Source organism: Gopherus evgoodei, chromosome 1 (genome assembly GCF_007399415.2).
Source record: "Gopherus evgoodei ecotype Sinaloan lineage chromosome 1, rGopEvg1_v1.p, whole genome shotgun sequence".
Taxonomy (NCBI): domain Eukaryota; kingdom Metazoa; phylum Chordata; order Testudines; family Testudinidae; genus Gopherus; species Gopherus evgoodei.
In genome coordinates, this window is record NC_044322.1 from 364,279,588 (window position 1) to 364,306,361 (window position 26,774).

The 26,774-nt window shown below is 55.3% G+C and overlaps 1 protein-coding gene and 3 non-coding genes across 4 annotated transcripts; 3 read left to right on the top strand and 1 right to left on the bottom strand.

Annotated features, from left to right (window-relative positions):
• Window positions 1-2,352: 2,352 nt before the first annotated feature.
• Window positions 2,353-2,424, bottom strand: TRNAP-AGG. Its single transcript has one exon. It is a non-coding gene; the product is annotated as a tRNA-Pro (tRNA).
• A 2,964-nt stretch (window positions 2,425-5,388) lies between these two features.
• On the top strand, window positions 5,389-5,460 carry TRNAP-AGG. Its single transcript has one exon. It is a non-coding gene; the product is annotated as a tRNA-Pro (tRNA).
• Window positions 5,461-10,667: 5,207 nt separating this feature from the next.
• Window positions 10,668-10,739, top strand: TRNAP-AGG. Its single transcript has one exon. It is a non-coding gene; the product is annotated as a tRNA-Pro (tRNA).
• Window positions 10,740-12,153: 1,414 nt separating this feature from the next.
• OPN1SW (opsin 1, short wave sensitive) lies at window positions 12,154-19,012 on the top strand. Its single transcript, XM_030582861.1, has 5 exons — window positions 12,154-12,499; window positions 14,056-14,224; window positions 14,919-15,084; window positions 16,226-16,465; window positions 18,890-19,012. Exons 1-5 carry the CDS (start codon window positions 12,154-12,156, stop codon window positions 19,010-19,012), a joined length of 1,044 nt encoding a protein of 347 aa, XP_030438721.1.
• Window positions 19,013-26,774: the final 7,762 nt, after the last annotated feature.

Genomic DNA, 26,774 nt, shown 5'->3' on the forward strand with positions numbered 1-26,774 from the left:
CTGCCAGCCCTGGGTGAGAGCTCCTGAGTCTCTCCAAAGGCCAGGTCTGATCCCAGCCATAGGCGGTGAGTTATATGGGCCCGTGGTGCCCACGCTCCACCAATATTCAGGAACCTGGGACCGGCATAACAATGGTGGGACACTTGTGAGAGTGCCAATTCTGGACAAATTGCTCAAAGCAGGGCAGTCACAGCCCCAAGCTGGGGTTTTTATGCACACTAAGGCAAACCAAGCTAGCCAAACAGAGAGGACTTTGGTCTCACCCCACTGGCTAACCACAAGTCACACAAGCAATTCCCTTAGACACTCCAGTTTCCCAGGATCACCAGCAGTGCCACTCATTATGGGGACAAATGGTAATGAAAACCAACACCCCAGTAAAAGAAAAAGGTTCTCCCGATCCCAAAGGACCATGCCCCAGATCCAGGTCAATATACAAATCAGATCTTACCCACAAATCATGCTGTTGCCAATCCTTTAGAATCTAAAATCTAAAGGTTTATTCATAAAAAGAAAGAAATATAGATGAGAGCTAGAACTGGTTAAATGGAATCCATTACATACAGTAACAGCAAAGTTCTTGGTTCAGGCTTGTAGCAGTGATGGAATAAACTGTGGGTTCAAATCAAGTCTCTGGAACATCCCCAGCTGGGATGGGTCAGTCAGTCCTTTGTTCAGAGTTTCAGTTTGTAGCAAAGTCCCTCCAGAGGTAAGAAGCAAGATTGAAGACAAAATGGAGATGAAGCAGCTTCCTTTTATAGTCTCCTCCAGGAATAAGGATGCCTCTTTGTTCTTACTGTGGAAAACTACAGGAAAATGGAGTTTTGGAGTCACATGGGCAAGTCACATATCCATGCATGACTAGTTCTTTATGGGTGGCAGCCATTGCCCACACCCTATCTTGCACATTCCCAGGTAGACAGACTTCTTATGTGGATTGGAGTCTTCCAAGGTGCATTGTCAGTTACGTGTTTCTTGATTGGGTGCTTAACTTGCAAATTCCTTTCTCAAGAAGCTGGCCAGATGCTTTACTAAGGCTCCTTCGAATCAAATCGCATGGAGATACAAGTCCTGTGCCAATATTCATAACTTCAATCACAACAAAGATACACACACAGAGAGACAGCGTAATCATAGCCAGCAAATCAGAACCTTTCCAGAGACACCGCACATGACAACCTTTGCACAATATTTGCTGCAAATATATAACAGTGGTTGCAACAATGATCTATATGATCACAGGGTATGTCAGTAACGTCAAACCCAGCTCCACCAATGTTTGGGCCTATATTTTCAGAGCCGTTCTGTTCATAGGATGGAACAGGACAACCGCCCCAGGCTCCATGCTTTGGGGGGCCCAGTGCTTCAGAGGGACACGGGGTTCAGAGCAGCCTAGGGGGTTAGCGAGGGGCCTGGTGCTGGTAGCAGCGAGAGACCCAGCCCCAGCCCAACCCACCTCTTCCTGCCCCCACTCCACTCCTTCCCCAAACCCACTGCCCCTGCCCCTGCCCAGCCTCTTCCCACCTCTGCTGTGCCCCCACCCCGCCCCATTCCACCTCTTCCCCCCAAGTTCCTACCCCTGCCCTGCCTCTTTCAGGCTTCTGCCCCCTCCCCCAAGCAATGCTGGGAGCCAGCAGGCAGGGCAGGCTGGGGCCGGGTTACTCGCTGATGCCGGTACCAGGCCTCCCGCTAGCCCACCAGGCCACTTTGGACCCTGTGTCCCCCTGACTCACAGCCCCCCCCAAAGTGCGGGCCCAGGGCGGTTGCCCTGGTCCATCCTATGAAGGGGACGGTTCTACTTAGACCCGTTCTGGGCACCACCAAAAGTTATACAAAGCTGGCACCCACGATCCCCTGTCACCTCTGGGTCGATTGTCCTACTCCTGCAGCCCCACGCTGAGCTCACACCTTCTGCCTGCTGGAATTTCCCAGCCTTGCGGTTCCCAGTCTCTCCCTTGGTCCGGGTCGGTCTCAACCGCCCCTTCATCCCCCACCCGCAGACAGTCACGCGACACCCCCCTCCCCGGCTCCCAAAGCAGCGTTGGAGCCCTTTCACCCCCATGAAGTGGGGCGCGATCGCTGGGCAAGGAGGTCAGTACCACCATGTGTCTCAGGAAATTTCCACTTGGCTACAGGGACACGTGGACCTGCTGCAGCAGCAGCAGCACCCAGCAAAGTCGTGTCTTTGCACCGGCAAGCGCAGGGGTTAGGATTCGTCCTAAATAGCCTCTGGCTGGCTGGACCCAACAATTCAAGCAGCATCACTTGACCTCTGGGGGGTTTTCTCACAACCCAGCCTTGGCCAAGGGGGAAATTCTCTGGGAAACCCTCCCCATGCTCAATTGCAAAACAGGGCTCGTCCGGGATTTGAACCCGGGACCTCTCGCACCCTAAGCGAGAATCATACCCCTAGACCAACGAGCCAGCTGTAGTGCTGCTTCCAGCTGTTGTTGTAGGTGCCACCTCTGCAAAGCAGCAGCCCAGCGATCAGGTTACACTGAGGTCTCGCTACCCAGCAGCGCTTGGAGCTGGCTGCTGCCTCACCCCACCTTCCTGCCCGGGGAGTCTGCAGAGCAGATGGGACCTGACAAACAAGCCTTATGCCTCCCTGCACCCGCTGAGCAAGGATTCTCTGCAGCTGGCAATGGAGGCTTTTCATGCCCAGCACCCGGCTTCGTACCCCCCTTCCTACTGAACTCTGGCACTTGTCTGCGCCCACCCTGCGCCCACCCGCCTGCACAGCAAAGCATCGCGTATCCCCCGACGGGATGACGTGCACACGCGACACAGTCCTGGACCCGCAGCAGAGCTCTGCGGGGCTCGGACGCTCGTCTCTCTCACCAGATCAAGTTGGTCCAATAAAAGCTATTCCCTCCCCTACCTTGTCTCTCTCATATCCCGGGACCGACACGGCTACCACATGCCGCAGACGCCTATCGACTGAGTTCGGATTCTCCCTCTGATCTGTACAAGGAAAGAAACAAACTTACTAAGCTAATGTAAATATTCAGCTGCCCCGATGCAATGCTAAGTCCCTCTCGGCACCTCACTGGCTCCGTCTAACGTTCAGCCCGCTGGGCCCTGGCGGTTTTAGCCCATCTGACCTGGTTTGGGCACCAACGTTCCAGGAGCAGCTGCCAAAATATTTTTGGTTTCCCTGTACGATTACTTCCACTCCCTTTTTATCCCGTGGGGAAGGACAGGCCGGGGTTATATCATGCACAAAGGTGTGCTACTTACATGGCGGGGCGGGGGGATAGGTCGATCTGGGATATACCCAAAGCAAGACTCATACCCCTAAAGCAACACGCCAGCTAAAGCAGGTCGTACCTAGGGCCTTTGTAAGATGTTTTATAAGCAATGTTATTAATTGACATGGGTTTTAATAGTGTGATCACCAGTGTAAGTCTGAGCACCTGGCGTCATGCATTTAGCACTGGGACTACATGTTTGTCACATTCTGGTTCCCTCATCCCCTCCCCAGGCCCAGAGGGAGACGCTTGTGGTCGGGAGTGTCTTGTTTTGGTAGGGTTTCCTTCGTTTTGTTAACAGACCTATTGCCCTGTGTTTATGGTAGAGAAGGGAAGGTGGTGAGGTCTGTGATGGTCCTTAGTTCTTGGGGGACTTTGTTCTGTGGTCTGGGACTTCCCCCAGAGACGGTTCTGTCTGCCCCACAGACAAGCAGCACTCGTGTTGCTGAGAGCTCCACTGGGCCATGGTTTTCCTCCAGGCCCCCCAAAGCCCCTGTGCAGAGCTGATCTCTAGAGATCAATGGGTTTCTGTAGCTTAACAGGGGTGTCCGGTTCACCACAGGGCACAGGAGCTGTGTGCCAGCAGTAGGGCAGCTGGGGGTGCTGGATTGAGCCCAGGACAACAAACCAGCCTGGGAAGACAACAAGCCCATGACACAGCAGCGGTGAGGTCCCATGCTCAGGAGGGCAGAGCCAGCTACCAAGGGGGGATGCAGGCCTGAGGGTCAGTTCATAAGGTATGCTCCCAAAAGCACCACCCAGAGGTGAATTCAAATTTTGCCACTTTCTCTGCAGCTAGAGGAGCTGCCTCTCCCCTCACAGCAGTTCTGTGCTTTCCCTCACCTCCTTGCTCTGTAGCAACCACAACCAGCTGAAAATGCCTCTGTTAAACCATGCAATGGGCACAATCAGAGGGGTGAAGATTTCACTGGTGGCCAGAAAGCAGCAGCCTGAGTTAGAGAAGGGGCAGTTTTATACCTGGGGAAATGAAGTGGTAGAAGCTGGATTAGAACCCAGGTTCCCCCCATTCTTAGCCCTCTGCCTATTCCACTACACCACAATGCAGGACTAACACAGGCCCCTCTGGCCCTGCCTTAGTGCACTATGCACCGCAGGGCAGTAACAAGCCAAGGGCAGCCACAGGGAATGTAAGGGACATGAGTTCTAGTCCTGGCTCTGACACTGGGGCAAGTCTCTTCCTGTGCCCCTGCTGGGGAGAATGGGGCTGCCCCTGGGTGTTGGGATGCCAGGCGGAGACAGGAGCTGCCTGCCAGCAGTGCATGGGCTGATAAGTTGACAGACCTGTGCTGCCGTGCTGGGGGTCTGAGCTCTGGCCACGAACAGGGGGCAGTTGTGGCCCATGAGCTGGGTATACTGGGGGGGTGCAGGAAGATTCTTGGGCTGGCAGGAGAATGCAGAGTGACCCCCCCCCAATGCCTCCTCTAGCCCCAATGGCAGTGCCCCCTGAAGGGCAGTCCTAAAACTAGCCCCTGGCCGGAGAACTGATGAGTGCTGTGGGGCTCGGTACAGGTGATCAGAAGCAGCCCCTGCAGTGGGCACCCAAAGAGCTGGGCAGGGGAGCGCACACCTGGCACTGCTCTCTCTGCCTACCAGACAGCTGAGAGCCAGGGACCAGCCCCTGGAAATGACCTTCCTCCTCCAGGCCAGCGTGGCCTTTTACCAGCCCTCAGATTTGGCTTAAAGAACAAACGCAAAGGCAGAGAGAAGGAGACAATAGTGACATTTCCCTTCACATAGACGTCCCCCCACTCCACAGCGACCTGCTCTGGAACTGGCCCGGCCTCGAGTCTAGATTTTAGAGGCTTAAGATGGAGACCTTTCCCCAGTAGCTGCAGTGGCTCAAAGCCGTAGCATCGCCAGTCTTGTGAAGGGGCTAAACTGTAGCCAGGTAAATCACATTTACAATGGAGTTTTCCATCCCGGCAGCTTCAGCGGGGTGAAAACCCCAGTGTAGCGAAGGTCATAAATTGTTCCTCAAGTGTGTCTAGGAGCCAGGGGAAAGAATCTAGGGAACATCCTGCTGCCAGATATGTGTGGAAAGTAATATGATCCCTGAGTGCCAATCCAGCCAATGGCTCATCTCTAAAAACATCTGGAAGAAAAATTTTGTGCAGCTGGCTCGTTGGTCTAGGGGTATGATTCTCGCTTAGGGTGCGAGAGGTCCCGGGTTCAAATCCTGGACGAGCCCATTGTTTTTCAGCCTGTAGCCACAGTGGGACAGATGAAGATTTTGCAGAACAAACTGACTTTCCCCACATAAATAATGTATGGAAAGTAAGTGAGATTTTTTATCTACAATTCCCCGATGACAGAAAAGTGGTGAAGTTGGATTAAAACACCCGTCATTTTCCATTGCAACCCCACCCTGCAGCGCCGCCTGCTAGCTGCCCACGAGAATGGGTTTTCCACGCCCTGCCCTGGGCATGGGCCGAGCACCACTGGCTAGAGGGGAAGGGGCGCCTGAGACAGAGCAATAAAAAAGTCAGATCCATCACCAAACACTTGCCAATCAGCTGTAAAACTTTCCTCCCAGAGAGCAGCAGGTAGCCAGGGAGAGCTCAGTTGTTTCTGATCTAGCCAGGTGGCTCCTCCATTCGGCACAAGCAACGGAGACGCTTTGGGCCCGATGTTCCAGGATCTGAACACAAGATAGTGTTGGCCCCGAGAGGGATCTGGTTCAGAGGGGTGAGGGGCAGAGCATCGCGTCTACCCAAAGGGAGCGACGCGTTGTTTAAACCAGGGAAGAAAGGAAAGCTGTGAGCTCCAGTGGCACCTCCCAAACCCAGACACATACTTCTAGACCAACAAGCTATCCAAGAAGGCAGGGTGCTGGTGGCTTTTCTGAATGTCCCGCAAGCCACACAGAGACCGATGCTACGCATTGAAGTGCTCAATAGAGGCACAGGAGGGTTCCCATACATTGGCCCGACACATGGAACACAGTCAGTATCCTCGCACCAAAGGTGTCATTTATAACAAAACCTGCAGCCACGTGGGGAGAGGGAGACTAACTGGATGTTGAAAGCAACATTTCTCAGTAGCCTAGTAGACAGTAAAGGCTAAAGAGTAGATCTGAAGTGTCCTTAGCTCCGTACACCGTAGCCTGGAGCTGGAGAAAGGAGACTCTTGTGCTGCTGGCAGACCAGGTACCAGTTCCTGCCGACATTCTCATGTGAACACAGACACATACATGGCTAGGATCAGTCCGGCTCAATGAGTGTTAGACTCATAGACATTTAGGTCAGAAGGGACCATCATAGTCACAGTCGGACCTCCTGCACCTCGCAGACCACAGAATCTCTTCATTGCACTCCTGTAACAGACCCCTCACCTCTGGCTGAGCTCCTGACGCCCTCAAATCACGGTTTCAAGGCTTCAAGTTACAGAGAATTCACCATTTACCCTAGTTTAACCCTGCAGTGACCTGTGACCCATGCTGCAGAGGTATTAAAGTTATGAGAATGTGCTGAGACGTTAGGGCAGGCCTGTGAGTTGCTGCTGGCATTAATCTCACCTGTAACATCTGTCTCCCGTATCCTCAGGTCATATCTGAGAGTTTGCACTGTGAGCCTGTGCGAGAGTGTAACTGACCAGACAGGAGAGAGGCGTTAACTCGTGTGAAATGCTGGTCTCCACCAAAAGGTGTTCTGCCCTGCCCCACGAGGCGGCCCCACAATGCCAGACAGATGATCGTGGAACGTTAAAGAGGATGAAAGATTGTGTTGTTTCCTCTGCTCCCTCCTCCATGAAGATGAGCTGTGGAAGTGAATCCCTCCTCTCAGCTGAGTTTGCAACTCAAAGCAGCTGGGGGGAAGGGAATAAAAACCCCAGCAAGGAGGAACTGAATCTCATGCTGCTTGGACTCCTCTGGGGCTAAGGTTTCTAGGCATAAGCAAGGGATCCCCAGCTGCTTAGCCTGGGTTTGCCTTAAAGGACAGACAGAGCTCGCTTTTTACAGAAGCTTCTATTCCTTTGTGAAACTTCAGACTGGAACCCATGTGTATATCTACCTGCGTTAACCTTGTAACTTACTTTCCCGTTTCCTTTCCCTAATGAATAAATCTCAAGACCATTTACTGTAGAATTGGCTACAAGCATTGTCTTTGGCGTGAGATCTAAGGTGCAGCTGACATGGGGCGAGTGACTGGGAGTAACTTGAACGTTGCTGTGATCTTTGATGTAAGGGACCATCTGTCACAAAGAGAAACTCACTGGGGTGGCCAGACAGATCGGCGCACCCCCGGGGACTGTCTGTGACCCCACGTGAGGGAGTTTACACTGATAATTGGTGAGACCAAAGGATAGAACTCACCACCAGATTGGGGTTTGTGGGCTGGTTCTTAAGTCTACGCTGAGGCTGGGACTCGTGCCCTTCAGCCTGGATTATAGGCTCCATATACACAGAGAATCATTTGTGCTTTTGGTTCCCGGGGCTGTTGGTGTAGGGATGTGATTCTTGCTTACGGTGCCAGCAGGCTGCATCTCTCTCCCTCCTGACCAGGAGTTTTTCAGGCTGCAAAGTTCCATCCCTAGATTGTAATATCTCCAGCAAGCCAGACTGCCTGCAAGGCCAGAGTCTGCACTTTGCTCTCCCCAAAGGCTATGTCCAGTGTATTGCCTGCGGTTATGTTACCCCCCAGCTCCTTCGAAGCAGCCCCATTTATTCTTAAGGTGAAAGCATTACAGAGAAGTTCCGTGGAGACAGACCCTGGAGAGACCTTGTCACGGAGTGTGGGGGAGTCCAGTCCTGCACCCCTCTTCCTGGGACCCACGGTGACTTTTAGCCAGCCAGTAAAACAGAAGGTTTATTGGACAACAGGAACACAGGTTACAGCAGAGCTTGCAGGCACAGACAGGACCCCTCCATCGAGTCCTTCTGGGCTTTCAGGGTGCTTGGATCCTAGCTAGGATACCCTGAATTCCACCCACACAGCCCCAAGCCCAAACTCAAAGTGCTTCCCTCCTGCCAGTCCCTTCCTTTGTCCTCTTCCCGGGCAAAGGTGTTGACCTTTCCCCTCCCTTACCTAGCTCAGGTTACAGGCTCCGGTATCGTCCATCCCCTAAAGTCCTCCCCTGCTCTCCCATTCCCCACACAGACAGCCCCTACTCCATCACAGACCTGGCCACTCTGCAGGGACTGATGCACTTCCCAAGCCTTCGCAGTGACTCGCATGGCGTTGTCACACCAGTCGGGGGCGTTAGGCCACTGGCGCAGGGCACAGGGGCTGTCGGTTGGCACGCTTAGAGCATGGCCCAAGTCCATCCGGCCAGCACAGAGCCCAGCCAAGCTGCGGTGAACGCCATGATCCGGCTCTGTTTGACCCCCTTGGGCGGGTGCCAGGTCAGAGCCCCGTCTCCCTGCAGCAGCCAGCTCTTACCCAGCACCTCACCCCTTCCCAGGCCTTTGTGCACCAGCTGGGATCTCTGCTCAGCTCCCTGCTGAGAGGCCGGGAAATCCCTCTTTCTTGGGGGTGCTGGCTGCCAGAGGCCAATGTCCTGCCGATTGGATTTGCCAGTGACTTCTCGGATCCTCTGCTGATAGAGGGTCAGCCTCGGCCAGGCCTTTTTAATGACCCATCCCAGCTCAGACAGCTGGGCAACATGCAGGCTTAGGCCTCTCAGCCTGCCCTGTGAACAAACAGGCCTTCTCCCCACCACCCCACTGGGTAGTCAAGCACAATATAGGGGAAACTGAGGCACATATCGGCTTAATAAAAATATTACAGTAAATTCCCACTTTGTCCCAACACCCAACCCACTGCCCGAAAACCTCCCATTGCCCCCAGCTGGGATCTGGTTAGTTGTCTAGGGGTCAGCACTGCCACTGCCCCAGTGATTTTGCCCCACTCGTGTAGCGAGCACATTGAGACGGACGAGGGAAGGTCACACCTCTTCCCACCCAACGCTGCTCCCTTACCAACTGCTGCAAACCAAGGGAAACAACGCAGCCGGGCACAAGCGCCCTGAGATCTGGGAATGTTCTGCTCTTGGGGTGGGCTGGACAGGAACGGGGCTGCACCTGGGGCACCTGGCTTCCCTCCCCCAGCTGCAGAATGGGCTCCTGTGCCGTACCCAGGGCACAACCCAGACCAAGAAATAGCTGTGTCAGCCCTGCCCTCTAACCTGGGGTGCTCTTTACATGGCTTTGGCCTCCAGTCCTGCACTGCTCACAAACAGCTTCCCTCATGCAAGTCACTCCCAGCGATGTCTGTGTGTGATCTGCAGCCAGCCACAGCCTGGCTCCTCCCAGCCTGGGTTATCCCGCAGGGTGACCCAACACACCCCAGTCCTCAGATTCCTCCCAGAAATGGACATCCTGCACAGCCAGCCCTCGCCTGGACAGTACAAGTATATTAAGCTATTATTACTCTAAGGGAAGAATATCCCAGCTTTTAAATAGTTACCTAGACAGTTTAGCTTAACACACCGGATTAGCTAAAACAACAAACCGAGTGTATTAGCTACGAAGAGGGCGGTTTTCAGAGAGTCCCAGCAGTGACCGTAAGAGTCAGACACAGTCACAAGAAAAATAAAGATAAACCAGTCACAGGTGCCCAACTTCCCAAACTCTATGAGAATCAAAGCAAAGTTGTGTGGCCAGGTGCCTCCAGCAGGCCCCCTGACCAACCCCTTGAGGTCCGGATGCCTCCTCCAGAGTCCAGTAGCTGCTTCCTTTGTCTTTTCCGGTGCAGAGAATGTGATGGGCAGGGAGAGAGAGGGGTGCATCTCCCCCTCCTTTTTATAGCACTGTCCCCCCACCTCCAGCTGGGAGCCCCATGACAGGCCATCGGTGAGGCTGGGAACCCAGTGCTGTTTCTTTGCTAAGATGTAGATTTTTGCCCCCACCCAAGAATGGGAACTGAGCAGGTAATGACCCATGGGCCTTGTTTACACCCGGCCGAGGTGTCGGCTTGCCCTGAGGAACAGGTTTGACCACTCCCCAGACTTCTCTGGAAAACCTGCTTTTCGTCCTGATTTCTGCTTGTTTCTAACGTCACCTGTCAGGCTGCTCCATGCACTTCACCAGGCTGTTCCTGATCGGCAAATACCTCACAAGGCATTCCTCGTGCAAAGCAGTGTGCAGGGTGCATTCTGCCACAGCTCCCCTCTTGCAGCCTGGCTCATTGCAAACGCAGCATCGCTCCTAAAGAGAGACGCAAGCAGCGGGCCCCTTAGGCAGGCAGGGATTGGGTTTGTGGGGGCTCTGGTTTGCTTGAAGTGGCTTGACTCAGGGTCTAGTGGATGTTGTGTCTGAGCCACCCAAGGTGGAAAGTGCCGAGGCGCCGGGGGAAGAACTGTGCAGCTGCTTGAATCTCAGAGGCCACATGGGCTTGTGGTTTCCAGCACTGCCAAGGTCTCCTCTAAGACAACATGTGGCAGAGACATTTCCCAGCTGGCTTGTTGGTCTAGGGGTATGATTCTCGCTTAGGGTGTGAGAGGTCCCGGGTTCAAATTCCGGACAAGCCCATTTTTAACGGTTGGGGGGGACCTGCCAGAACGAAGCCACTTCCCCCAAGAAGAAAAGCTCAGTGACAAGGAGGATAAATCTTATTGCCTAAAACCCACGGCAGTGCCCAGCCTGACTGCCAAGGCCACATCCCAGCTGGAGGGGGACGATTAACATTCCCCCACTGCAAATGTTTTGGGGTCTCCTCCTGCCCAGCCAATCTTAGAGCAAAAGCCCTGGGTGGCCCTTAGAGTCCCTAAGTGCCTCCCCCACCCCCAGGTTGCTCTGACACCCCACGCTGCAGGTGGCCGGTTTCCATCGCCGGCTACGCTACCGTTTCTATTCAGCTGCCAAATCCGAGCTGATCTCACAGGTGGGAATGTTTCAGCTGGTGCCAGTTAACACGCAAAGGAGAGGCGACCCCGTGAGCTGTGATGTGGCCTTGGAAGCCAGGTTTGGGCACTGCTGTGCTATACCAGGATCATAAGGGTCCCGCCGCGCTGAGCAGCCCCGTGCCCCAGTCATGTCCCCACAGCGCCGGGCAGCCCCATGCCCCCATCACATCCCCGCCATGCCAGGTAACCCTGGCCCCGGTCACGTCCCCGCAGCGCCGGGCAGCCCCGTACCCTGGTCTCACCCCCCCGAACTGGGCAGCCCCATGCCCTAGTCACATCCCCACAGCACCGGGCAGCCCCGTGCCCCAATTACATCCCCACCGCGCCAGGCAGCCCCGTGCCCCGGTCACGTCCCTGCCGTGCTGGGCACTCCAATGCCCCCGTCATCTCCCTTCCATGCTGTCCCTCTCTGTACACTCCATTTTTGTGCCATGTACAGTGTGGCCAACCCTTCAGCGGTTTAGGCACATGCTGAACCTGGTGGGACAGGGAATGAGGGGAAAGACGGCAACAGGAAATGTAGACTCCAAATCTCTCCTGCCAAGAGATCCCGGTGGTGCCACAGACCCCAAAGGCAAGGGCTGGGAGCCCCTTTTCCAGTGGGCTGGGACAGGGTCCAAGGGGGAATGCGCTGGGGTGCACTGGGCAGCCACACGCTCTGTCTCCTGGCGGAAAGGAGGGAGGCAGGTGACAGCCACCCACTGGGGTGCCGTGGGATTCACTGCCCCCATGACCCACCCAGCCCCACTGAACGGGAGCAGGCTGCCAGCCGCCCCCCACCCTTTCACCCCCCGGAATCCCCTAGAGGCCACACAATCGGCTCCCGGCTGCGCAGCCAACAAGATTACCCTCTCAGGGGGCTTAGGGGACAGGAGGTAAGGGGCTTACAGCCCCTAATCCCAAACTTTGTCCATAGGAAGCTCAGGCTTAATGCCTGATCCCCCCATGAGCCCTTAAGTGGCTTGTCCCCCCAGGGATTGTATATTAGAAGGGGGGAGGGAGCCAGGGCAGGCTCCGTGCAGCGCTCCCGGCCGGCAGGATGTCGGGGGAAGAAGACTTTTACCTCTTTGAGAACGTCTCCTCGGTGGGGCCCTGGGACGGGCCCCAGTACCACATCGCTCCACTCTGGGCCTTCTACTTCCAGACGGCCTTCATGGGCTTTGTGTTCTTCGCCGGCGTGCCCCTCAACGCCATCGTCCTCGTGGTCACCATCAAGTACAAGAAGCTGCGGCAGCCGCTCAACTACATCCTGGTCAACATCTGCCTGGGGGGCTTCATCTTCTGCTCCTTCTCCGTCTTCACGGTCTTCATCGCCAGCTCCCAGGGCTACTTCATCTTCGGGCGGCAAGTCTGCGCCCTGGAGGCCTTCCTAGGTTCCGTCGCAGGTACCGCGGGGGGAGGGCCGAGGGCAGGCCCCATGGGCGAGCCGGGCAGGGACTCAGTAGCTGAGGGCTGCGGTATGGGCTCAAAGGGGTTGCCAGGGGCACTGTGGGGCCCTAGTGAAGCCAGAGCTGTTTGCACCAGCTGAGGATCTGCCTCTCCCTCCCCTGCCGGGGCCACGCTCCGCAGCGGGGGCTGCTCTGGGGGCGAGACAGATCCGAGCGGAGGCAGGAAGCGCTGGGCAGCCCAGCGGGGAGATCCAAGCACACAGCTGCTCTGGGCTATCGGCACCCGTGATCACAAGCCTCTGCCTGCCAGGAGCTGGGAAAGGGCGACAGGGGCTAGATCACTCGCCATTGCCCTGTTCTGTTCACTACCTCTGGGGCACCTGGCATTGGCCACTGTCGGCAGACAGGACACTGGGCTGGATGGACCTTTCGTCTGACCCAGTCTGGCCGTTCTTATGTTCCTGTGAGCACAATTAGACAGCTGGTTTCTTTTAATGATCAGGCCCGAGTAGAACCGAATGGGGGTGGGCTGTCCCCAAGGAAATCAAGAGCAACAGTGGGGGATGCTGGTGGGAAGTGAGTGGGGATCAGGCCCTCAGGCTTAGGGTGTTGGGCCAACCTTCTGTGGTTCCCCCGGGATGCCTGCGTGACCTGTGGCTCCGGGTGGAGCTGGGAACTCAGGGGAGGAAGGGATAGGAGAAGAGCTGAGGAATCTGTCAGGAGAGGAGAGCAGGCGCCCCCATATTCCCAGGGAAACCCCAGGGTGGGGACCCTCTTCAGCCATCTTGTCGCTGTCCTTTACTGCACCTTCTCCAGTCCCCTGCAGTGCCAGGCATCAGAGCGGGCGTGAGCTCCGGATGCATGGCACTGTCACAGCTTCCGAAGGGCCCAGGACCCACCGGGGGCGATTTCCCACTGCCTTCACTGGAGGCTGGACAGAGCCAGTCCCAGGGGAGCCCTGTGCAGACAGGCGGCAGCGCTGGGAGGGGCGCTGCACTAGGCTGCAGAAGACCAGGTGACTGTGGCAGCCTTGCAGATCCAGTTGCAGGATCGGGGCCGGAGATTTTCACCTTCCTTCACAAACTGGGGTGACCGAAGCCGAACCCGGAGACTTTGCAGGCTCTGCTGCATTCCCCGGATCTGGTGGATGCGCCACTATCCAGGGGGACAAGGCGAACGGGGATGAAATGACTTTCCAGGCAGCCTCTGCTGCAACCCGTCCCCAAATAACCTCCCCAGCCCCGCTGAAATGCGAGGGGCGTTTCCGTCAGCTGTTTCCCTGGGTCACTCTGCTTGCAACAAATGCATGCGGAGAACAGGACATCCCCCTGCCCCTCACCTGTGTCCAGAAGCGTCTCTGGTGGGGAAGCAGGGGGCCTGGCTAGTGGGGGAACAGGGGGAACATGGGGCAGAGGTTCAACGGCTCCTCTCAGCCTCCTTCCCCAGGAACGCCAGCGAGGTGGGTTCGGGGGTCCCTCGGGGTGGTAGCTGGGCGAGGGGCAGAGCTGAGGGGGCAGGGGCTGTGTGGGGTAATCTCCCTGTGCCTTCCCCAGGCCTGGTCACCGGGTGGTCCCTGGCCTTCCTGGCCTTTGAGCGCTACATCGTCATCTGCAAACCCTTCGGGAACTTCCGCTTCACCTCCAAGCACGCTCTGATAGCGGTGGCGGCCACCTGGGGCATCGGCATTGGCGTTTCCATCCCGCCCTACTTTGGGTGGAGCCGGTAGGAGCCGGGCTGGGGGCCGGGGGCCGGGGCATCCTAGAGGAGAGAGGGAGCTCCCCCTGCCCATCGCCCCAGTGTGCCCTGGGCCTGCCTCTTTCCAATCCCTTTGCCCCGTCTCATGGCATCGCCTGGCAAACGCCCCTGCCAAGAGGAAGCAGACGTTGGGGGGCCTCCCCAGCCCCATGGCAGAGTGCCTGGCAGCTGACCCACTAGCCAGCTCTGCAGGGAGCTGGTGGTGTGCAAAGCCTCTCGCTCCAAACTGGTTCAGAACCAGCGTTGCCACCCGCCGGCTTGGGGCCCCGATTGCAGTGCGGGGGGCTGGGCTATTCGGTCTGATCTCTGGGCTCGAGTTCAGGCTGGGCAGGGCACGCACCGGCCTCAGGAAGCGTTCCCAGCCTGAGAGGTCAGGAGCCGCCAGGCCTCAAAATCTCATCGTTCTGATTTCCCTCTTGCTTGCACGTGGCTGCAGTAGCCAGGCTCACGATCGGCCAGGGAGCGAGGAGCCTTCTCCCACCTGCCTGGGCTCCTGGGAGCAGCGGGACTGCTTGCTGCTGGGGAACGAGCCACGCCAAATGGGGCGGGGGGGTGGTTGGCCCTGCCCATCCCCCGGCCCTGGCCAGCGGAGGTGGTGGCCTGTGCTGGCTGCACAAGGCCGAACAAGCCCTGGGGAAGTGCTGTGCCCTCCGTCTTGCAGGTTCATCCCCGAAGGCCTGCAGTGCTCGTGCGGCCCAGACTGGTACACGGTGGGGACCAAGTACAGGAGCGAATACTACACCTGGTTCCTCTTCATCTTCTGCTTCATCGTGCCCTTCTCGCTCATCTGCTTCTCCTACTCCCAGCTGCTGGGTGCCCTCCGAGCCGTAAGTACCCGCTGCAGAGAGCCAGGGCATGCTGCTGGCTCCAGGGCACCTGTCTGCTTACAAGTGTGAGGTGTGCATGAGATGGGAGGACTGCACACTGGTGAGTGTGTGTGTGAGAGACGGGAGGGTTGCATGCAGGTGAGTGTGTGGTGTGTGTGTGAGACAGGAGGGTTGCACGCTGGTGAGTGCAGTATGTGTGTGAGACGGGAGGGTGGCACGCTGTTGAGTGTGCAGTGTGTGTGTGAGATGGGAGGGTTGCACGCTGGTGAGTGTGCAGTGTGTGTGTGAGACGGGAGGGTTGCACGCTGGCGAGTGTGCAGTGTGTGTGAGATGGAAGGGTTGCACACTGGTGAGTGTGCGGTGTGTGTGAGAGACAGGAGGGTTGCACGCTGATGAGTGTGCAGTGTGTGTGAGAGACGGGAGGGTTGCACACTGGTGAGTGTGCAGTTTGTGTGAGAGATGCGAGGGTTGCACGCTGGTGTGTGGTGTGTGTGTGAGACGGGGGGGTTGCACGCTGATGAGTGTGATTGCTTGGCAGCTCTGACCGTCTGAATGGGTTGATATTTTGCCTCTAGCTGGTCTCTGATGTTAGAAAATGCTGGTCCGTCTAGTGAGGACTGTGCCAAAGAGGCTCCCAGACAGACGGACGGACGGGGTCCTCCACAGAGCCCCCAGCACTGTGACAGTTCAGAGTTGCTTGTCTAACACCCATGGCTGCAGGGACCGGACCGGGGGCTTGGTCTGTAACATAGTCAGGGCCTGATGCCCCACAGGCAGAGTGCCCCATGCCAGCGGCTGCGAGCGGTCTGCTCTCAGGCTGGGGCTCGAAGGCACTGCCCCATCCCAAGGACCTGAGGGAGCATGCGTTTCTGGTAACTAAATCCAGGATGGACGGGGCATTGTGACTCCTGGAGGAATCCTCCAGGTACGACCCTCTCCCCGTTGGAGTCGGAGCTGGGGCCAGGCGAGCGGCGGGGTGGGAAATCAGACCTGCCACGAGGGGGCGAGAGACCGTCCGGCTGCTCCAACCCTGGTTCAGCAGCCCTGCTCTCCAGAGCTACCCCAGTGGAGGAGGGGGCTAGGGAAGGGATGCCTGGGAGCCTGCCGCTTATGATCAGGGGCCCTGGTGGGTTGCCTGCAGGTAGCGGCCCAGCAGCAAGAGTCGGCCACCACCCAGAAGGCGGAGCGGGAGGTGTCCCGCATGGTGGTGGTGATGGTGGGCTCCTTCTGCATCTGTTGGGTGCCCTATGCGGCCATGGCCATGTACATAGTGAACAACCGCAACCACGGCCTCGACTTGCGCCTCGTCACCGTCCCTGCCTTCTTCTCCAAGAGCTCCTGTGTCTATAACCCCATCATCTACTGCTTCATGAACAAACAGGTGAGCGTTTCCTTCCTTCCCCGGTGGGCAGCGCTGCTTGACGTGCGCTACGGACCAGTCCTGCCCCGGCCCAAGTCCCGGGGGGTCCCTGAGAGCAGGGTCTGGAGCAGCCCAAGTCCCTTTCCAGATGCAGCCAGGATTGGAGCTGGAGAAGTGGGTGGTTGCCCGTAGAAGTGCATGGAGCCTGCCCTGGCAGTCACTGGGCCATGATATTAACCACGGGCCCCACATCTGGCCTGCCTGAGGGCACGGGTAGGGCAATGGGGCTGTGCTGACAACAAGTTCTGCTTGGGTCCCTGCTCTGAGTTCCCAGGAAATGGCCTGGGGAGGGCTGGGGGGCAGAGGGCCTGGCCAGCACTGTACCTGGGCAGAGAGCAGAGGGGAGTCATAGAGTTTAAGGGCAGAAGGGCCCGTTAGTTTATCTAGTGTGACCTCCTGCCTAGCACAGGCCATCACCAGCCCCCAGTTGCCCTACGGGGAGCCAGTGACTTTGGTCCTCAGGTGACACAACTGTCGTGAGCCACGGGCAGAGAACGGGAAGACTGAGGCCTGGTCTACGTGACAAAGTGAGGTCGGCTCAGCCATGTGGCTCAGGGCTGTGAAAAATGCCACGCCTTGTGTGAGGTAACTAAGCCGGTGTCAGCCCTGGTGTAGACAGTGCTAGGCCGCCGGCAAAAATTCCTCCATCAACCTATCTATCACCTCTCAGAGAGGTGGATTTACCCGAGCTGATTAGGCGTGAGCTGCCCAGGCGATGCCAGCAGGAGACCCTGCCCCATGCTGCTGGTGAACCCCCTCCCCCCCACAGGTCCCTGCCAATCTGCAGGGAAATTCCTTCCCACCCCAGCTCTGGGGTCAGCTGGAGGCTGAGGATGAGCCAGACCCACCAGGCGGGCATTGAGAGAGAGGGTTCTTGGCAGCACCTCACAGCACAGGCCTACCCTGCCTGGTCTGCTGATAGCAATGCAAAGACTCCCCAGGGACCCCTGCGTATGGGCGCTTCCTTGTGGAGCTCGCAAGCTGAGGCCAGAGGGCTAGTAGCAGCCGCCTGGCCTGGATGGGGGTGGGGGTGGGAGGCGGGAGGCAGCGCAGCAGAACCCAGCCCCCCTTCAGGGTGCTCCAACCCACAGCCAGGAGCACGTGCTCTACAAAACGCCGTCCCTGTCGGGGGGCAGGGGTCCTGCGAAATCCTGCCGTGGCCCTTTGTGGAGCTGTGACGGTGCTGCCCAGGGGAGGCAGCTGAGGTCACTCAATCAGGGTGAACTTCAAACAAAACATGGCAGACAAACCCCAGAAGCTGGTGGTTATTACAATATTTTGATTTACCTGCATGAAAGCCTCTGTATTACCTCACTGGTTACTCGGAGGTCCAAACACCGCAGTTCCCTTCAAGTGCCCAGCCTCAGGCCTCTGTCCAGACACACCTGTCAGATATGATGTTGATTCCTGAAAATCTTATCTCATCATATAAAAGAAAAAGTTCTTCCAGTCCCAAAGGATCAGCCATACACCCAGGTCCAATTATAACTTAGAACTTACCCCAAATACACGCCACAGCCAATTCTTATTGACTAAACTAAAATTTATAAAAAAAAGAAAAGTGAGAAGAGAGAGTTGGTTAAAAGATCAATATACAGACAGACTTAAATTCAATTCCTGAGGTTCAGATACGTAGCAGAGATGAGCCTGTAGTTGCCAAAAGTCCTTTTAGATATAGCCCGGAGGTTATAGTCCAATGTCGATGTTCAGGGTGACTCCAGCCAATGACTGGGGATCTCAATCCTTGTGGCTTAAGGTTTCCCCCTCTTGAAACCCAGAGCAGACCTGAGATGAAGCAGGATCGTGTCCCAGGGTTCTTATACATTTCCAGCAGCCTTTCGGCCTGAGAAAACAATCGGCTTAACTCTCCTTCCAAACATCCTGGCAATTAGCACAGGGTAATTTATCCATTAAACAGTTAGGATACAGGTTACCACAACCTTCCCAGAGACACAGAGACAATAACACTAGTTCCCTCCAGTGTCTTCCTAAATGTTAATGCTCCTTTTTCCGATCTTTGAATCAAAGCCATAGCAACAGACAAGACTTGTTTGTTACATCCCAAGCCCTGAGCACGCACCCACCCTTCTGCCTCTGACACTGCAGGCTGCATTTCAAAGCTCTGTTCATTCACAGATCTGCCTACCCAGGCTCTAAAGCTGGGCCCTGGGTCTGGGAGTTATTAACTCTTTGTGGCCCTGTCACCTTTCAATGAGATGTGACATTACACTCATAATGTCACAGAAGCAGGACTGCTGTGGGGGCGGATGTGGTCAGAGGAGCTGCACAGAAGCATCCTGCGGGCAGATGCAGCCTAGGGGTCTCCAGCTGGACCACCCCAGCCGGTCTAACGGTGCAGGGGGGTGGCACTCTCTCCCTGTACAGTTCCGCGCCTGCATCATGGAGACGGTGTGTGGGAAACCCATCACGGACGAGTCCGACATGTCCAGCTCCGCCCAGAAAACAGAGGTCTCATCCGTGTCCACCAGCCAGGTCAGCCCCAGCTGAGGAGGCTGCGGCATCTCACGGGGCCCATCCCAAGGGGAGCAGGCACCAGGCTCCAGCACAGGCTCTGAGAGGAAGCTCTGAGGCCCCATGGCTGCGCCTCCGACACACTGAACTGTACATTTTAATTGGTGAGCTGGCCTGCGCTCACCGACCCCCGATGGGGGGATGGATCCAACCAGCTGGGGAGAGCAACCCCACACTGCCCTTGGGGGCGCCATGCAGCCCCCCATTGACCCTCCACAGCTGCTGGCCCCTAGGCTGAGTCTGCCTCTGGCACCGGTAGCACAGGGGCAGGCTGAGTGGTGAGGGGGGTGAGCAGGGCAGCTTTACCTTCTCCCATCTTCCCCCGTCAGGACCGGCCGTCATCGCTCCTTCATCCAGCCCAGCCCCCAGCTGGGAACCAGCACACAGTGCTTGGGAGGGGGAGGGGGGCAGAGGCAGTGTGTGGTCAGTGGTTAGAGCAGGGGTGGGCTCCTGGGTTCTCTCTCTGGATCTACAAGGTGAGTGGGCTACACAAGAGGAGTGGGGTTTAGTAGTTAGAGCAGGGGGGGCTGGGTGTCAGGACTCCTGGGTTCTATCCCCAGCTCTGGGAGGGGAGTGGGGTCTAGTGGTTTATGGGGGTGGGGAAGGTTGGGTGTCAGGACTCCTGGATTCTATCCCCAGCTCTGCCACGGACTGTGTGAAAGTCACTTGCACTTTCTGGGGCTTAGCTGAGAAATGGGCTGATGGAGCCAACCCCCCTCACATTGGTGAGGTCACCCCCCTGGCTGTCAGGTGCTTTGAAATCCCACGCTGAGCGGCACTCCTGTCGAGCAAGGCACCAGAAGTGCTGTGAGGGCAGCCGAGAGGGCACCTTGCAGCAGCAGTTTCCTGCTCCCCTTCGAGAGTTAAGCCCGTGATTCTGGGGACAGGCAGCATCCTCTGGCCAGTGCCCTAGGGCCCATTCCACCACTGCACCCCCTTTACCTCCTCCATATGGAAATCAGAGCAATGTGGGGCTGCAAGGGACCTCGAGAGGTCACCTAGTCCAACCCCCTGCACTGAGGCAGGACCAGGTAATCCTAGATTGTCCCTGACAGGTGTTTGTCCAACCAGTTCTTAAAAATGTCCAGTGACAGGGAACTAGATATCTCCTGAGGTCTCTTCCAACCCTGATCTTCTAGGATTCTATGAACACCCCAAGAGTTAGGAAGTTTCTCCTAATATTTAACCTGAATCTCCATTGCTGCAGATTAAGCCCATTACATCTCTTCCTGCCATCAGCAGACATGGAGAACAATCAATCCCCGTCCTCTTTATAATAGCCCTCATATCTGAAGTCTGTACCAGGTCCCCCAATGCTTCCCCAGGCTTCCCATGCCATGTGGTCACAGTTCTGCAGCCATCCCCGCTGCTCTCCCAGAAACTCAGCAGAAGGGGTCTCCAGGAGCAGGGTCTGGGCGCCACATCCCTCCCAGTCTTCCCTAGCCCTTTGTCAGCATCCTCCCATTCTAATAGAAAAGGCAGATGAGAAAGTGAAAGCAGCAGCAGATCCAGCCTCCTGTTCTAGCCCAGAGGCCAAAAGGGTGGGATTGACATTGTCTTCCGCCCCCCCATCCCCAGGGTGTCTGGGACACCAGTGTGAGCCCCCTGGACTCCCTTCAGCTCAGAATCGCCCCCACTTCCTGAGTCGCCCCTGAATTTGTCCTGCTCAGCCTGAGTGCCAGGGAATTGAGTGCCCTGTCTTACCCCTCTGAATTCAGCGGGGCTTGCAGCAGGCTTGGAGGGCTAGGCTCTGCCCCTCAGCCGGGGTTAATTCGTTTGCATGCTAAGGAGCCAAGAGTGTAGCAAAAACCCCTCAGCTGACTGGAGGGGTAAGTCCAAGCTGCCACCTCCTTGCTGTGACTGACCCCTTCGCGGTGGTTGTGAGGGTCTGAACACCCCTCCCCCATTAGTGGATTTCCCCTCACCAACTCCCTGGGAGGCGGGGCGGTCTCATTCACCCCCCTGGGCAGGTGGGAACAGCCCCAGAGCGACTCAGCCAAGGTCAAGCAGGGCATCGGTAGCAGAGCTGGGTCTCGAACGCAGCTCTGGCATCCCAGCGCAGTGCCTTAACCACAAGCTCCGCCCCCAACACAACCCCCCTCCCAGGTGGCGAGGGGTGTCAGCAGGTGTAAGGGAGTGTCAGGTGCCCACAAACCGCAGTGAGGGGCACAGCATGGTAGAAGAGGCTAGACAGACACAGACCTTCCAGCCGTGCTGAGACTAGCCCTAGAGCTGTATTTGGGGGCGGGCGGGGGACCGTATTTATACCCCCTGCTGGGAGGTAGGATGGAAGCTACACCCAGGCATTGTCTAGGATAGGGTGAGAGACAAGCTAGGCTCGGGAGGGAGGGAGCTATCCCTCAGGGGATGGAGAGGGTACCTGGTCCCCCGCCCAAGGCCATGGGGCTGGCAGGGAGCCCTGGCTCTCCCTCTGTGTGTCTGTTGTACTCTCCGAGGCAGCTCTAGGGCACATGGGACTCAGCCCCCCCCCCCCCCCGTGTGTCTGTTGTACTCTCCGAGGCAGCTCTAGGGCACATGGGACTCAGCCCCGCCCCCCAACACCCCGGGGCAGTGCATCCATTTCAATAGCTTGACCACTGCCCCCAAATCAGTTGCCGTCACTGGATCTCCGCATACGCCCATTCTTCTAACTAACTTGGCACAGACATGGGGGGGGGCTCTTTTCTAAAAACCCCAGGCCCAAGCCCACCCCCTTCCAGAGGACCATTGGAGAGGAGCCCTTCTGCCTTAGGTCCTTTCTGTTCTCGGTGGACGTTCCGCACTTCTGGGGGGGGGGGGGGGGCCGTGCTGAGTTTGGACCACAGTGCCTCTCCCTGCAGCCCAGCAGGGCTGGGCACGTGTGGTTTATAAAACACCTGGGGACCCCAGGGTGATCAAATGCAGCGTGTGCACAGGAGGGAGGCCTCTCAGCTCCATTCCCTCCCCCCATTGGTGGGGGTCAACACCAGTGGCTTCCCCACGTGGCCCTCTGCGAGACCCCACCAAAGCAAGAACCTCTCAGCAGTCCCACTTATTACACGGGGGAATGTCCATTATCTTACAACGCAGGGGTCCGGGCTCTGAAATCCAAAGTCTTTCCTCCTACACCGAGTGATAACCTCAAGCCCTGGACGCCCCGAGCTAGGGGACAGTCCCAGAGCTGTCCTCCCAACATACGTTTGTATTTAAATGTACAGAGCATGCGCAGTACCGTCAAAAACCTGTATCACAGCTTGTACATTTGCCTTGTATTCATCCTTGTAGCGCAGGGTAATACTCCAGCGGCCTGACGTAGGAGCGGTTCTGACAATAAAATAATGCGAATGGGCTGAACGCAGCACGGCGGTGGTGAGCCGGTCTGTACCCATCAGCCCGCTACGGTGGCAGTAACTGGAGGGCTGTCCCAGGGTTCCCTGTTCCCGTGCGATGGAATGGTGGTGACTCCCAGACCAGGATTAGGTGGGCCTGGCCCAGTTTCCGATGGCTTCATTCCGGACAGAGTGCGCGCTTACAGAACTGCACCTCTGTGCACAGTTAAACCCACAAACTTCTCCATTAATGCACAATCAGGTTTAAAAAGGCAAATGATCTTTCCCCAAGAACACGTGTGGCTTCAGCACGATCTCGCATTCCCATGTTCACAGATCACAGCGCACTTACAGTCTGGCCTACAGCCAGAGCCAACGGTGCATCCCAAACAAAATCCAAGCCTTTGAGGTCTGCGGTATTTACCTTGTGCAATCGCTACTTTCAAGGGCACTCACTTCAACCAGGAGGCTGCCTGCCCCTCTTTGCAGCCCTATGCTTTGCTTTTCGCTGGGGGTAACAAACCTTCACAGGTTAGCAGAGCCACGGGCTGGGCCTGTTACTTCTTCAACCTTGCTACAAATCATCCCAGCAATGACCAGGGTTCCAGGACCAGCCCTAACACAAGGCTGGGCTGGCTCCCTGTGGAAGAATTACAGAAGCTCAAACCCCCTATGGCCAACTGCTTCCTTTCCCCCCCGAGCTGAGTAGAACGTGAAGCCGAGCCCCAGATTTAAAGAGATGGGGAGGCAGAATTATAAAACGCCATCCTTGGCATGCTTAGGGATTTTACCTTTTCCCCTGCTCCCTCCAGCACATTTTAAAATCCCTGCATTGCAGCCAAGCGGGGCCGCTAAGATCTCTCTGGACCCTCAATCAAAATGGATGCACAGCAGGTGTTTGTTAAAAGGCTAGTTTACTAAGGGTCAGTTGGATCAGTTGCAGCCCCAACTCGCGTGGTATCACGATCCCTCTGGTTCTCTAGCAAGAACAGGAGAGACAAACGCCACTATTTCAAGCACAAACACAGGCAGAAAGGACTTTTAACAAGAGTTTCAGGCCTTTACACAGCAGGGGTGGGAGGGAGAGACCTTTTTCCTTTGCAGGTCACCTCAAACAATACAACCACAGAACAAAGTCAGCAGAGCGGCAAAGGGAAGTCAGGGGCATAAGCAGCAGAGATCTGAATGGGATGGGGAGTTGCTGAGGCAGACACACACAAGGAGATAATGCCAAGTGGTAGCGAATGCAGTGGAGGTGTTGCATCAACAGGAGTCTTTTGAGAACAAATGAGCACAAAGGTGGCCAGTGGCAACTGAACACAGAGGAGGAAAGGGTGACAAAGACCCTGGCATAAACTGAAGCACGTCTCTGGAGCAGTTTTTATAGCCAGGTGCCCCCATTTACTGGGCAGGTGCAGGGTCTGACCAAGGAGTAGAATGTGGAGCTGGACTCCCCGCAAAAGCGAAGGTAGCGGAAAGGTTTGAGAATGGGAGCAACGTGCCATGGCCGCTACGGACGTGCAGTCCTAGCCTAGGAATCCTCTCCCTTTCCCAGCACAGTGAAACTTCCATTATTTCAGATCTCTCCTCCACCCCCTTGGGTGTGGGCATATTAAGTCCCTAAAGTAGTGGGTGAAATATGGGGACCTATACAGGGGAAATCCTGCAGCCTCTTGCTGCTTAGGCCATCAGCCAGCTGCATTATTTATAACACTTAGGGCAGGGATTAGGTCTAAAGCCCTGAACACACCAGCACCTCTGCAGACCACATGCAGGAAACCAAGCGACAGCATTGTGCACAGGCTCTGCTCTGGAGATGTGGCGAGACAGAAGGAAGCTGCAAGAGCTGGGACAGGCCAGCCAAAGAGAGAAGAAAGATAGGTGTAGCCAAAGCAGTGACACACACGGACAATGCTGCAGAAGCGGCAATATGCAGTGTCTAACCACACCGATGACCCCCCACTTACACAGATATGAGCACAGGGTCTCGCCTACTCTAGGAAATAGCACCAACTGGATCCACTGTGCCTGTGCTGACCATGATTTAGCTTCAAGCACGGATGAGGACATACCACGGTCAGCCCCAGTTCACCTAAAAGCTGCTGTTTCCTAGTGTAGACGAGGCGAAGAAGCGAAATGGAGAAGAGATAGAGCTCAATTCTACCCAGTGTCTCCAATCTCACATTGCCCAAATGACAGTATTCTCTGCCCGCACAGGAGGCTACTGGAGTAACATAGGCTTAGAACATCAGATGTTGCATCTGTGTCTAGACCGCAACCTGCAGGTCAGCTTTTAGAGAGACCCCCAGTAATAGATGCATTTTCCAAACGGAGGTCACCCCCCACATTATAGATGAATTCCAGCATTGGTAAATATTAGATTGTATCTACCTAAAACTGTAATGGTAGTTACAATTTGAGACATTCCCCCTCCAACATTAAAAGCAAAGAATAGGTGCTGCATTCCATGCCAGCAGTTACAGCATCTCAATGATCGGAGAGTGACCCCTGAACAGCTCTGGGCTCCTGAGAATTGCATCAATGGCAAGTTCTTCGATTGACTTGTTCATTTGGTTGTGCACTACAGGCAGTTTTATTTTCAGCTAATATAAAAATATTTTAACTTGCTGGCTGGCAAAGCAATCTACTGTGGTGTATTTTGATTAACTTTACAGTGGCAACCTGTGGAACTCATTGCCAGGAGATGTTGTGAAGGCCAAAAGTATAACTGGGTTCAAAAAAGAATTAGATAAGTTCCTGGAGGATAAAGTCCATCTATGACTATTAGCCGAGAGGGTCACAGATGCAACCCCATGCTCTGGGTGTCCCTAAACCTCCAACTGGCAGAAGCTGGGAGTGGACGACAGGAGATGGATCACTCGATAGTTGCTCTATTCTGTTCATTCCTGCTGAAGTGTTTGGCATTGGTCACTGTCAGAAGACAGGTTATTGGGCTAGACGGACCATTGTTCTGAGCCAGTATGGACGTTCTCATTGTCTTATCCCATTCAGGATGCAAGTCCATAAACTGAGCAAGGTGCAGTTTATAGAAGTGCTCGTTCTTTCTGCAGCATCTCACTTGCACTGTTTCTTAGTGATGACAAAGCACAGATCATTCCAATACAACCAGCAGATCATTCCTAGTCTCAGTTGCTGAGTGATAACACCACACATTTGGAGCCACAGGGAATGTAAACAGTTTTATTGAGACAGATTTACATCTGACATACATTATAAAAATCTGTTTACACTCTACAAAAAAACCTAGAGGATTAGCATTCATGGGAACAGACACCTTGGGTGTGCAATCTGTTTTTCACCAGCTTTACATTTGCTTTTGACAACATACAGAAGAAGTGTGAACACGCTGAGATTAAACGGACGTGCATCGCAGAGCACTGAATATGGCCAAACCTCTCCTGATGCTGAACATATGAACTAGGTTTTACTTTACTGGTGAAAGAATGTTAGTGTTTATAAAGTGTCTGCACCAGTCATTAGTGCTGACAGCGGCTGTGCAAACTTCCGCCACATAGCTCTGGAAATGCATCTCAATTGTGACTTTGAACAGCCCATTTCAAAGTCCTGAGCCTCACACACAGACACCCAACTGTGTGAAGACCACATGGAGATTTTGTGATGGGACAAATGGAGGTCAGGAGAAAATGGAATTAATTTTAAAAGTGAGATCGAAAAGCAGCTTGGGACACCAGAAATGTGAGGCTAAGGCCTTCCTGTAGTGAGCCCGATCGCTGCTGCGTTACCTGGCCTTCATCCCCTCCAGATTCCTTTGCTAGGCGTAAGTTATGTTTATTAGCATAGGATTCTTCCTGGCTTTATCCCAAAACCATAAAGCACATCCAAGGGTCAGAACATCCACACTTCAGGGGTGAACACTGAAGGCACGAATATCATACAAATCTCATATACAACGCTTGATTATGATTTGATTCGTTGTCTCAAGTTATATCAAAAGCATGTTATTTGTAGAGAGTTACATGAAATAATAGGAGTACACATACTTAATGTTTCAAGCCTTTAACCCTTGAAACAAACCAGAGGCCCAAGTTCATTACAGTGAAGGGGCCAGAAGAGCCTGGCGTTAGTGTTCATAGGACAGAGTGAAGGAAATGACCTATGCTTGCAAACACAGTGATTGCTTTAGAGTAATTTCAACCCTCTCCCCACTAAGCCCCACACATGAGAAGTGCAAGCGACCCACTAAGCTGTGCAAAATGGCACTCCAAGGAAGAGTCACCAGTAAGGTAGAGAAGTCAGCTCTTGGCAATCACTTATCTCTGGCTCTCTAACAGCAGTTCTCCCTGGTTAAAGAAAAAAGCACAAGGAAATACCTCAGGATACAACAAAGTAAGTGGTTTGCCTTCTGAGGTAAAAAAAATCCCTGGTAAAATAGGCAGCATATGGTTAAA

Coding starts and splice junctions, on each gene's coding strand:
- OPN1SW (XM_030582861.1), top strand. CDS start 12,154: ATGTCGGGGGAAGAAGACTTTTACCTCTTTGAGAACGTCTCCTCGGTG. Junction 12,500..14,055: donor CTTCCTAGGTTCCGTCGCAG/GTACCGCGGGGG, acceptor TGCCTTCCCCAG/GCCTGGTCACCGGGTGGTCC. Junction 14,225..14,918: donor CCCTACTTTGGGTGGAGCCG/GTAGGAGCCGGG, acceptor TCCGTCTTGCAG/GTTCATCCCCGAAGGCCTGC.